This window comes from Pseudochaenichthys georgianus, chromosome 3 (genome assembly GCF_902827115.2).
Source record: "Pseudochaenichthys georgianus chromosome 3, fPseGeo1.2, whole genome shotgun sequence".
Taxonomy (NCBI): Eukaryota; Metazoa; Chordata; class Actinopteri; order Perciformes; family Channichthyidae; genus Pseudochaenichthys; species Pseudochaenichthys georgianus.
Window position 1 is genome coordinate 13,735,000 of NC_047505.1, and position 12,908 is coordinate 13,747,907.

The following is a 12,908-nucleotide window of genomic DNA, read 5'->3' on the forward strand; positions in this document are numbered from 1 at the left end:
CGTCAGCAACATTTCCTCACTACACTTCTTCAAATGTCAGCATTCTTCACTTCCACTATCTCCACAACTATCTCCATCTCTGCTTTCTCTCCTCTCACTTGTCACACTGAATATCAGGCACGACAGGGAGCTTTCTTGTCCCCCCCTTTCCCGTGTGCTATACCAAGATCTTCGTCAAGCAGCTGATTAGAATTGTAGATGGGTCGGCCTGCGACTCTGAAGCTGTAGTGTGCAGGAGAACAGTCGCTCAGACAAGCTCTTTGTTGTCCCCCTTTCCCGCACACGCTCCTTTTTCCTAGGCAAAGAAATGTGATCTCTTTTCCCCCTCATCCTCACCCTTCTACAAAGTGAATTAATGAATGCCTAAAGATGCGCTCCATTATGCGGAGTGTGTTTTGTATACCCAGAGGGACTGGAGTTACTCTATAATATACCTGTAATGAGGAGGAGAAGCCCTTTAGGACCCTGACCGCTACACCACCCTGCTCAGTCGGCGGGTTTGGATCTTTCTCTTCATCGCCCCTCTTGATTTATCCCTCTCGTTTTTGATTTCTTTCTCTCACTCTTTATAGCTGTCCTGCATCCATTCTCTCCCCTGCTGGGCCCTTTATGATTGTCTCCTTCACAATAACAGTCCCGCATGCTGTTTCCCAGTAGTGGTTTTGTTCAAATCTACTTGGACATCTTCCATCTTCTGTCCAATCATTCCTTCCCTTCATTCGCCCCCTCCCCGTCTCTCTCCTCCGGTTCACTTATCTTCCACCCAGGAGATTCCCTTTGCTGCTCAAAGTGGTTTACTTCACTAATCAGTCCGCTCATTGTCACTCTCACTCTCTCCCTGTGTGTCCCTCACCCTCCATCTCTGTACATGTCCCCCTCGGTTGCTCTCTCGTAGTGTGCCAGTTTCCCTGGCTTTGAACCAGAGTGTCTCTCTTTGCTCTCTTCCAAACAGCCAGATCAGATCTGCTCCCAGGCAGCAGCGGTGGAGGCTGACGTGTCTCCAGCTTCACTCCCCCGCCAGTTGCTGCAGCGCTTTCCAACAGCTAAGCGACAATGGCTGGCGGGAAAGAATGTGCTTGTTATGTAAAAAGCAAGGCCATTATCGCCGCTTTTTCAAAATAGCTGTGGGATGTGGTTCCTCTCAATTGATACGGAACAGAGAGACACAATTAAAGAGCAGGAGCACTTCCAGATTCCGCCATAAGTAGAATTGGACATTCTTCATAGCTACGAGCATGAATACAGATTTGAAAGCATTCATATAATGCCAGCAGTATAGATCGTTGAACTGTTAACCCCTAATGAGCGAGGGTTCAATTAAAACAAGGCAAACTTTGGACTAAACGGGAATGGAGAAAGAAAGCCAACAGAAAGAGATGTTTATGCTGGCTTTTTCCAGAAGTCAAAGCCCGGTTGCATGAAGAGGTTAAATACATTTCGTGTCAGTTTAATGTCACATGTCAGCATTAAGTGTTGAGCCTTAAGGTGGAAACTACTAAAGGAAACGAAGCTTGAACTTTGAGTTTGACTGCAAAGTCAAGCTGCTGTCAATAAGGGGCCCGATTCTGCTCTAAGAAGAAAGAGGAATGTGATGTAAACAAAGGGTATCATATAGAAACATGCAGCCCATAGGACATTTGAAAATTGTAACTATTTATATCACAGGGTTGTGTTTGGACACCCATGGGCAAGGAATCTGAGAAATCATTTACGTTTTTTTTGGTTGTCCCCACATTGGTGATTCTGATTACAAAAACGACGGCGAAAAAAACAAAGCTGGTGTCGGCCAAAGAGCCAAACCTCGAGGTTCATGTTGTTCCCAAACCAAAAGTACACTCCCTGGTGACCAAGTTCCCTTGTACAGTGTACCACCCCCTCCCCATTTCTACTCAGTCATCTTTCAAATAAAGGCGACACTGCCAAACAAAAACATATTTCTCTAAATGGCATTTTTTAATAATAACTTCAGCCGCACGGCAAGGTCCAAACTCACATTTTTTAAATCACTCTGCTAATAACTTGACCTATAATTAGGCAGAGGCTGGGTAATGCTGTGTTTGGAATTACCTGATGTGGCCCACTCTAAGAATTCCTATTGTGTTGGTAATTGGATTTTTTCTTCAGTGTTTCTATCTAAAGTCCAAAATAAAAAAGATGTACAACAACTAACAACAAACAAGAGGTGATGGAGCTGTCAATCAAGCACGCTCACACAGTCTTAGGAAGGACTAATCAGGCAACATATGTGGAAACACCAGTGTGGGTCAACAGTACGTGTGTAAGAAAAGTATATATAACTTATTAAACCCCTTTCATGGCCAAATACTAAATAAAACAGCGACTTGAATCCCAATATTGATCAAAAATGATTGTATTGCTTCCGCTAAGAAAAGAATAGTCCGTTCCACAACATTACAAGGGATGGAACTGTGGAAACAACAACGTTAAAAGGACTGCAGCCCTGATCAAGGTGTTTCTGTAACTGTCCAAGTCTGTTCACATTTTCTTTTCCATTAACACGTCTTTAAACAATGCCAGAGCCCACACTGTGTTCCGGTTAGTGTTTACTTCCTGTCGGTCTTCTTCTGTCGATTTCTCTTACACCCAGCGCTCCGTCTGCCTCTTTCCTTCTCTTATTCTGTCTTTCTTCTCTTTACTGGAGACAGTTTAGCCATGAAGAAGCCAACGTTTTCGTGGTCTACACATATATAAAAGTAGAGATTCAAAAAGTAATCCGTGGTGTTTTCTGATGGATGAAATCGAATGTATATTGACCACAGCTGACGTTACATTGACCAGACTAATTTCACATAGACCCTTGATCCTCCTTGGCAACGGTCTGTTCTCCTTAGCAGTGGTGTGTAAGTGAGTATCAACGACCTCTGAAATGTCCAAATTGACTAATCAGAATTGAGTATTAAACAAACCCATGACTAAAATGCAATAGACGATACGTGGGAAACATGACATAGGAGACCAAACAGAACTTGAGTTTGCACCCCAAAGGCTTTTTTTCAAAATATGATGAAGAGCGCTGCCAATGTTTCCGTCTCTGTCTTGTTGCCGTGATGTGATTTTGAGTGGCGGCCCCTGTATTCTCCTGTCAAACAAAATCACACAAAATACAGATGACATCTCAATACTCTCAATATGCACACCAATTCAGTAAGTAAGTGCTAGACAGGAAAATAAAAATGTTGTGGCAATAATTAGCCTCACCTAAGTCACCTAAGAGTATGTATGTACTTGTATGTTCTAATGCTCAGGCAGTGGCTACACATTGCTCCAATTCATTCAATTGTCAAAGGAGAACTCAGTGCTGCTACGATGAGTTAAATTACAGGAGGAAAAAATATATGTATTTTTCATCAAGACAGAGATTGAGATTACAGCTTCCTCTGCGGATGGCTGAACTCTCTCGCACACAGCCTCACAATTACTTAATCACATATGCAAATATACACACCGATGTACACGCTTGGAAACTTGTTTTGCTCCCCGCAGTCAGTCATTTATTTAATGAAGCAGGTTGTCTGGGTCTTAAACGCACAGCTTAAAATAGCCCCTCTGCAGTCGCCAGGAAAAATTATTCTGCCCCAGAGCACATCACATACATATTCTGAGTTTCTGTCTGTGTGTCTCTTTGGAAATCTGCTTGTGACACTTAAAATGACGTGTGTGCATGTCCAGTTCATGTGTTTTCTTTTTCATTTCAGGCAGCAAGGATGAAGGAGTGGATGGCCATTATTCCCAACTCTCAGCTCATTGTCATCCCATTCCCACAAGATCAACCCAGCAGGTACCTAACTTTTAAAAGATGAAGATATAGATCAGGGGTTCTCAAAGTGCGGCCCGCGGGCCAATGGCGGCCCTCGGAAATGTTTCTGGCGGCCCGCGATAGTTAATGTGACAGGCTGAAATGCATGCGTTATATTTTAATCCTCCATGGTTCGTATCTAGAAAGAATTAGAATGGAATTTAAGAATGGTAAAACTGCGCCCCCTGGGTTGTCATTCCTAAATTATGAATGACAGCTTGTGGAAAGTTTGCTAGACTACTGGTTGCATGGCAACTAGGCATCTCGCGAGTTGCGGTAATTGGTTAGTACAATAAAGAAAGGATTTGTTTTGGAATTATTTTTCTTGGGCGGCCCTCAATCCAATATTGGGTACCTAAATTGGCCCTCACTCATCAAAACTTTGAGAACCCCTGATATAGATGGATCTCACTGTAACACTTTCTTCCTTGTTCACTGCAGTGCAATTTGGAGCCCCTTTGACGCTTGTTGCTAAGGATACCATTCATTGATTTAGGCGCCTCATATTGATGCCTCTTAACGACATGTTCAAGTTACTGTTACCTCGACTTGATACAGTGTCTCTGTGGGGTGTTTTCGCAAAGCAATCTTGTTGTACAAAGCACAAAATAATTAATTTAATTTAGGGGAACAGATATGTTTGAGAAGAACAAGGGAATTGCTGTGAAACACATATATATTTATAACACCAATCAGAGTCAGGAGAGTCATGTTTAGAAAAGAACATACTAAATGGCAACCATTAACATGGGTTGCATAGATATTGTTAATGTTTAGAAAATTACAACTGGAGCTACTTATGCTCCAGATAATGTTTTCTTCTTTCCAAAATCCTCGATGCATGATCAGTGTCCTCAGTGCTAAAGTCTAAATGTGTTTGCCTACACAATGCCTTCACCTTGTCCTCCATCCGGGTCGTAAGCACGTCGTCCACGGGTCCTTGGTCCACCCGCCCCCAGGCATGCAACAGTGTCAGCCCCAAAACTCTAAACCTATCAACAAATATATTCAAGACAAGGATCGCATTGGTCCCCTCGCTAAACAACAACAAAGGTTTCTGATATTTACACGCTTTGCTCAGCAGGATAATCTCCACATATTAGCACCACAATGTATAACTGCCCGGAGTATGCTAAAGGCGACTAATGTTAATCGTGTTGACATTTAGTAGTCCAAATAAGTCAATTATTAGCACCAGCCGCTTTTACACATAGAGGCTTCCTTATTCACGAGTAAGGTATTTACTGACGTAAAACAAAATGTAAAAATCTCTTAAACTTGTGTTTTTAACCACTATTTCAGACATCAATACAAACAAATATTTCATCTCTTATCTTATCTCAATTCTACCAACAGCACTTTTAATTCCCAACAAGATTACTACAGACATACACACACACACTCGTGCACACCTCGCAGCATGTGTTCTTGTGTTATCATGACGTTGTTTGCATGTAGCTCAAATCCCAGGCGGAGCTCCAGATGGCTATTCAACACACACACAAACACACACATGCAGCCTCCTCCATATAACACTTGTGTAGTGGCACAGACGCACACCTCATACATGCCATGAGTGAAATGGATCTTACTAGTAAAACAGGTGCCTTGGTATTTTTCTCACATACAGTGTACAGCTAGCACAGACTGTGAGATGATGATTTTTTAATATATATAGTGGTTGGATTGCTGGAAATACTTAAAAGTCCTTGGGAACCAGAAAAAGAGCAGCCGTTTTCATTTTTTTATTTTAAAGGGGACCTATCATGCAAAATGCACTTGTGTACGTCTTTTATACATGAATATGTTTCCCCCCCGTGTGTCAGGGAACTCAAAGTGTCAGAAAACACAACCCTCTCTCTTTACCTCCATACCCAAATCTCTAAAAACGGGGCTGCAACGGAGCTGATTATTATTTGAATTGTTCTGACGTCAGAAAAGGGGTGCTCCGCCTATATGAGCAACTCTCCACCTATCAGGGGAATGAGAGACCGCTGGAAAGCGCTGGAGACGCTGTAGTACATATGCCAGGTCTGTAAGTGGCGCTGTAGTCTGCCACAAAAGCAGAATCAGCCCTTGCAAAAACAGGGCTGGAAAAGAGCAAATAGAGCGAAATGAGGCATGGCTAAAATGCAGGATCTGTTTGGTGTTTTGAAAAACTAACTTCACAGACATGTTTTATATAAGTATGGCCCTACAACATATGTTTCAAATATAGCATGATAGGTCCACTTTAACTTAATGAGGACACAAACCCTGTTAATGTGCGCCATTTGGTGAAACGTTGTTTAGACAGATAAAATGTAAAACAGCATATGGTGAGTTATTTTTTTGCACACTCTCCTCAACACTCTCAATTCTTTTTTTTATTGAATATGCTTTATTGGCATAACAAATGATAATCAACTACTGCTGCATAGATAAGTACGAAATAACATGCAGTACAATAAGAAGATGAGTACATCTTCAACTTGAAGTTGTACTAAATACAACCTGAACAGTTACATGTTGTGTAGCTGAATTTAGGAATTGTGGTTCTGCTAAACACTGTTTTAACCATTAATTAGCTAGCTAATAAACATACAGCTGGCTAGCTAGCTAGCTTGCTAATGATTAAGCAAACAAAGATGTAACTGTAGTGGCGGCAGCAATGCGCTCTCCTACACAGGGACAAGAGTGTGTGGATGAAGCGTCAAGTTGTTTTGTTGGTTCTTTTTTTGTAATTAACTCTGGGGCTGTTTGATTCCTTGTGAGTCTGCAACAAACTGCATATTGGTCTATACAGAAGTAAGCCATTTGCAATAGAGTGCTGCCAAAGAGATGTTTTGGAAAGACAACTTCTGAAAGGCAATTAAGTGGAAATTACAACTTGTGTATGTCTCTCTTTTTCCCTTAAGTTGGAGCGCTAAGTTGTACCTGACTCCCAGCAACAGCGTGTTGCTGACGGCCATCGCACTGATCGGAGTGTGCGTCTTCATCCTCGTCATTATTGGCATCCTCCACTGGAAAGAGAAGGTCAGGATAGACACCTACACACACACACACACACACACACACACACACACACACACTCACACAATGGTGTACTGAACATTGGCCTCTACCTGGTGATTTACTGCTTCAGAGTGTGACTGAGAATATGTGTGTGTGAGAGAGAGAGAGAGCAGATTGGTCACTACCAGCAGCAGATGGTTCTCACTGTCTCTGTCCTGTAGTCCCCTCGCCTCCTGCCAACACACAGACACACACACACACACTTTCCTTCTCTTCCTCTCTCTGTCTGTCTCTCTCTCCCTGGGCTACAACCTGGAAGGACGTTCGGCTGTAATTGCCTGCTTCTGTCCTTTCAGCATGGCGGATCTGCTGTTCATTATAGCCATAAATACGCCCTCCAGGGAGTCAATGCATGTTTTCAAGTGTTTCTGCCTCCTCTGGGTTCTTGTTTCAGTCACACACACACTTGAAATGTACCCTCTCATACCATGGTCGAGGACACACACATTAGTTAACAGTCATTTCCGAAGATTTACTTTTTTGGGAGGATCTTTTACAATGCTTTTCCTTTTTCATCTACACACTGTGGTAACGCTGTCTCCGGGGGGGCGGTGCTGGAAGTTGCTGGCATCTTCTCCAAGCCATCTGCCGCGGGAGTGTGTGCGTTTAATGTGCACCCGGATGTGTGTGTGCATGGTTACACACACAGACGGGCTCTAATTGCCCTCTTTTTGGGATACGGGGGCGTGAGCATCAGCTTTATCTGAACCGACGCTGCATTTCAAAAAGAGAGCGGTTGGTGCCTCAACTGTGCGTAGACATACACCTATCAGATTATCAGAGGTGGATGGGAGGAAGTGTGGGAGGGGGGGGAAGGGGGGCTATTTGAGAATTGAGAAACAAGAGTGAGAGGAAGAAAAAGGAAAATGCTAATACAGAAGAAGAAAAACGTTCTTGCTGGCAGGAGACTTCACAGGAAATACAAGCTGGCATGTTCACACGGGCAGAATGATGGTTTGAAGCCATGAAGAAGAAAATGTATTTGACTTTGATCACAGTAATGTGTTTAGACTGACCAGTCAAAGTCATCAAACATAGCTGCCTTGTTTACTAGTTCCCCCATAGGGATCTAGAGGAGGGATATGTAGTATCAGAACTGTGCAATGTCTCAATCGGACCAACGTTGGTTTAATTTGGTTTGGTTTAACGATAAGCATCATAAATATATTCATAATCACAAAGAACATTATGATAACACATTATAAAACGTTTGATATTGACCTTAATAATAATTGCTGTTTTTGATAAGATCATGGTGTATTATAATTCCCATAGTGGTTATTCGTATAATCTTTTTTTAAATGCATTTGCTGAAGTCCAGGCAGATATGATACCAAACTGGTAATAAGAAACTATAAGTGAACAATGTTTTAATAAAGTCAAGTTAAAAAAGTGTTATTAATTCTAAAATGTATTTTCTAAGTATTACTATAATGGTAATAACGATGTAGGTTAGCATTTGGTCCACAATGCTAATGCTCTCCTGAGCTTGTTTATTTGGTGTCACTGTATCTAAGCTCAGCAGCTCTGAGTTCAGACTGACAGCTTTTATAAACTCAGCACATTTGATTTGATTTGGACTCCCCGGCCGGCCAACTGAAAGACACACATCCGGCACCACGAGCTAACGCGGTGTAACCTTCTGCACCGTCGGGGGAATTGAGATGGAGGGTCAATCCTGTACCAGACGCTAACACCCCTTTCATATCATCTTCTTGCACTTATGTTACGGCGGGCATGCATTAAGGTCAGGGCGAGCCCACTGATAGACATTTGGCATTTGTGAGTGGTTGCACCGCCGCCTCTGGTATTTTCTCTTCTAATAACAAAGTCAGGTAGAGGGCACAAGCACGGGGCAACGAAGTGCCGTCCTGCCTAACAAGCTAACGTGGCTTTAACACAACTCCTGTGAACTCCTGTCCAATAGAATAGCGTGGTACAGGAGTAAGTCTTAATGCCTGGGAATGACTGATGCTGCATTCACCTGATAAATGACCTCACCTGCTAGCTTGCTGCGCGACATTCAGCTGTCCTCTGATTGGTTTGGTCGCCGAAAGATCAGCGCTGAACGGGGTCACAGTTGAAGTAATCTGAACTTTGAGCGCTGGGCTACAAATTTAGCGACAAACTTGGCTAATTTATCTTTAGCATTTTAGCACTTTCGGTTCCCTCACCTTAATGGCAACTTTTTTTTAGATGACTGACATGTTTTATGTTTTGTTCTACCACATCAAAAAGCACCAAAGTAACAGCCGTCTTTAGCTTAGCGCATCAACAGTGATGGCTTTTTTTAAAGCCTATCATTAGGCTTTAAAAATCATAAAAGCAGTGTTAATATGTGGAGATCCATCACATTCACAACCAAAAAAACATGAAGCAAATTGGAAGGTTCATCATCTTCATGCAGGACATGTAGGCCAGTCTTAATGAGTTGACATTAGAGCCCAGTGAGACTCCACAACACCTCATCGAGGTGTTTACCTGCTTCCAGGCGCACCACTGTGTCATTAAAAACCTTCGGACGGACACAAATCAATGCTCCGCTGCTTAACTATGAGCCTCAGGAGGACAAAGTGGTGCTATCCCCTGGATCTCCAATTAGAGCAGACTCCACGAGCAGCAGCCCAGCCCAGGGGAGAGAACGTCTCATCAGCCCATCTGCTCCTTACTAATATGTTGGCCCTTAAAAAAGGCAGCAACAAAGAAAGCACAACATCACTCCATGTGCGGCGCTGGTGGTTTCTTGGAAGGTGGATGAAGGCTTTATCACAAATCAGAACTGACTGTTGCTGACCATCGTTCAGTCAGCAGCAGCTTGGTGAACATGGCTGTCCTTTCAAACGGGAAGATCTTCTTCCAAAGTCTCTCTAATACACGGAGATTGGTTCTTTCTGCACTGCAACGCAACATTTCAAGTGTTTGTTCCATTCCGATACTTTGAAAAGGAATTCCCATTTTATCCCCTTCCTCAGTTTATCACTTATCTCACATAAGTCATCTAAATGCTTTATTCACCCAGATGAGAAGGGGTTAGGGTTGGGTTTAGTGTTAGGCTGGGCTCCCTTGGGCCACCTTGTTTGGACCACACCTATGTTTGGACTAAATGTTCGTTTTGTGATTGTTAAGTGTGTTAACTTTTCTTGTGAAAATATCAATTCACTGACAGAACTATAAACCACAGCAAATGAATGTAAGCCTCCCCTGTGGTGCTTCCTGCTACAGTAGGAGTCTGCAGCAGCGCAATGACACGTCCCACTGTAATGAGATCTGAATCAGGCTTCAGTCTGTGGATGTGTGTGGGACAGGGGGCGGAGCCACTCAGGCCTGATTTGGCCTTGGGGTTGTTTTTATCGGTTGTTTTGATGACATTTCTCACATGTCGGTTTGCCCCGCCTCCAGCCATCACAGCTGCCATGTGTGTGAATCCCAGACGATTGGAGTCTGTTGGCCATAAATAAACGGACTCACCGATAATAAAGGAAACCGTATTCATAGAATGCACTCTGTTGTGTTTGGAGATGGTTTATTACTATTTTCCATGTTTTATGAAATTGCTTCCCAGAAAGTAGGATTTGGATTTGCCAAGATAATGATACTTGTATGTTTGACCTGTGGCACTGTAATTTAATTTGAAAGGTTAAATTATATTCTAACTAAACACTTCCTAAACATATGTGGGACGGGTGGCGCAGTGGTCTGTGCATCCGATCATCAGATCAAGGGCGAGTGCTGGGGAACTCCAGTTCGAAACCCGCTCCTGCGTCAGGCCGTTGTGTCCTTGGGCAAGACACTTCACCCGGAGTTGCTCCTGTGTCCACAGTACATGTATAATACCAATGTGTACTTGTAAAAGCGCCTCGATGACCTCGAGGCGTGAAGATGGACGGTGTTGCGCAGTGTGCTGTGCAATGATCATCAGATCATCAGCGTCTGTAAAGCCGGTGTCCTTGGGCAAGACACTTCACCTGAACTTGCTCCTGTGGGTGTCCACAGTATCTGACCATTATGATATATGATATATGTGTAATGTGTGTATATGTAAAAGCACTTTGAGTCATTCAAAAAGCGCTATAATAAATGTAAGGAATTATTATTATTATGTGTGGTTGCTCATATGCGATTATTAGAGTACTTCTTTATTGCTTGCCCAAAAGGCATTTTTCTCCTTTTGAAACAATGAATGTTTAGTTGTTGTTGTTACAAAACAAGAGACTTAATACTCTACCAGTGGACTGTACATTGAGATAAACTGCTTCCATGTTTAATCAGTGCAACAGAAAAGCGTTTTATTTTGGAACATGGAATTTATTTTGGTCTAATTTTCTTTAGTTATTTGCAAAATGGTGGTCATTTTATATTAGTCTTGTTTTATTCAGTAACATTTTAAATGGTGTCTTTGTGTTTAACAATTGGTTAAAGTATTATGCAATGTTGTATAAATGGATGCAAATGTTTCCCCTAAATGACGAGATAAGATGGCTAAATGTAACGAGCATGATGTAACTGATTGTTATTCTTAAATCAACAATCTTTGACTGTACTTCTTCTATGTGTGTGCTTTCAGAAAGCGGACGACCGAGAGAAGAGACAGGAAGCCCACCGTTTCCATTTCGATGCCATGTGAAGGAAGAGAACTGCATTATGGGAGAACATCCTCTCCCGTCCTCTGCCTCACCGTCCTCCCCCCTTAACACCACATTTTCTCTCAGTTTCATTTCTCGGGCCAATAAATGGATCCTCATTTGCCTCAAAACAGTTCTATTTGATATTTTTCAGCCCCTAAGTCAGATGTGAAATATGTATGTTGCGTGTCATTTATTCATTCCAGTGTTAGATGTACAGGAGCTGCAACAAGGCCACGGAGACACTCCTAATGATCCCTCGGGAGATAGAGCAGGGATCTCTCTGTACCTAATCATCATGGTGTAAGTAGATTTTAACAAAACGTTGCAGATTAAACGCCCAACAAGTTATGTTGCATTCACTGGAAGGGAAGCACCTTTGGCACTGAGTGTTAAAAGATATCATTTTACTTGAAATCCATGTGAGTGTTCCTGTAAATTGTCTTTGTTAGTTGATTTGTCCTTTTCATTCGTATGAGGTATAATAAAGACATTCTTCCGATTTTATCACCTGTGAAATTAAACTGAATCTCCGCCTTGCAACCGCGACGGCAAGCCGTGCAAAGAAGTGAACAAAAAGACAGACTTGTGCAATGTCATGATTCCTGTGGGACGTTTTTTTCTGCTACCAATCTGACAAAAAAATGAACTACCAGCAGGTCCGCTGAGAGCAAATCACAGTGCATCATGGGAGTGCCAACAAAAATAGTTTTTTTCTAATGCACTGAGCGCGGCAAAAAGTAACTCCAGCTTGTTTGAGATGTACTTTTAATTGTTTTTGTTTATGGTTAATCAAACCAAGCGCTTTAGTTTGTTCTGATATTTATTTCACAAAATAACTTTCCAATTGGCACATTTTAACTACTGTGATTAACTGCGGATGTTTGTAATTTATTTTGTTGTTTGATTTGCTCATGAATGTTCAAGCTACTAAATGTGTTTACTTACTGAAGTCGGTAATAAAGGTTCGACCTGCTTAAGTCAACTCTGGGTTGCTTTATTTGTGTATCATTAGACTATGTCTGTGTCATGGTCCTCTCTTTTTAAAGCTACTTGTGGAATTAGTCCCAAACGCGTAGTTCACCTTTCTGGGGAACATTTTATTTAGATTATTTAGTTGTCTGGAACCTGGAGGGAAATTTACACTCAAAATAATCATCTTTGTATGTTCTCATTATCTAAATGTGTAGTGAGTTAAAGTGCCTTTAATTTACCAGAGGACTCCTGCAGGCCTCTTTGAGGGCCCCGCAGGCCCCCCACTTCAGGAACCACCCTGTAATGCATGGAGTGTGTGTGTGTGTGTGTGTGTGTGTGTGTGTGTGTGTGTGTGTGTGTGTGTGTGTGTGTGTGTGTGTGTGTGTGTGTGTGTGTGTGTGTGTGTGTGTGTGTGTGTGTGTGTGTGTGTGTGTGTGTGT

General features: G+C 42.3%; 1 protein-coding gene across 1 annotated transcript in view; it reads left to right on the plus strand.

The window, feature by feature from the left end:
- The window catches only part of itfg1 (integrin alpha FG-GAP repeat containing 1), a 214,889-nt gene extending 202,411 nt beyond the window's left edge, over positions 1 to 12,478 (plus strand). Inside the window, exons 16-18 of the mRNA XM_034105187.2 lie at positions 3,717 to 3,799; positions 6,715 to 6,832; positions 11,436 to 12,478. Coding sequence (XP_033961078.1) covers positions 3,717 to 3,799; positions 6,715 to 6,832; positions 11,436 to 11,495 — 261 coding nt within the window. The 3' untranslated portion in view covers positions 11,496 to 12,478. The remainder of the gene's footprint in view (positions 1 to 3,716; positions 3,800 to 6,714; positions 6,833 to 11,435) is intronic.
- The last annotated feature ends 430 nt before the right edge of the window (positions 12,479 to 12,908 follow it).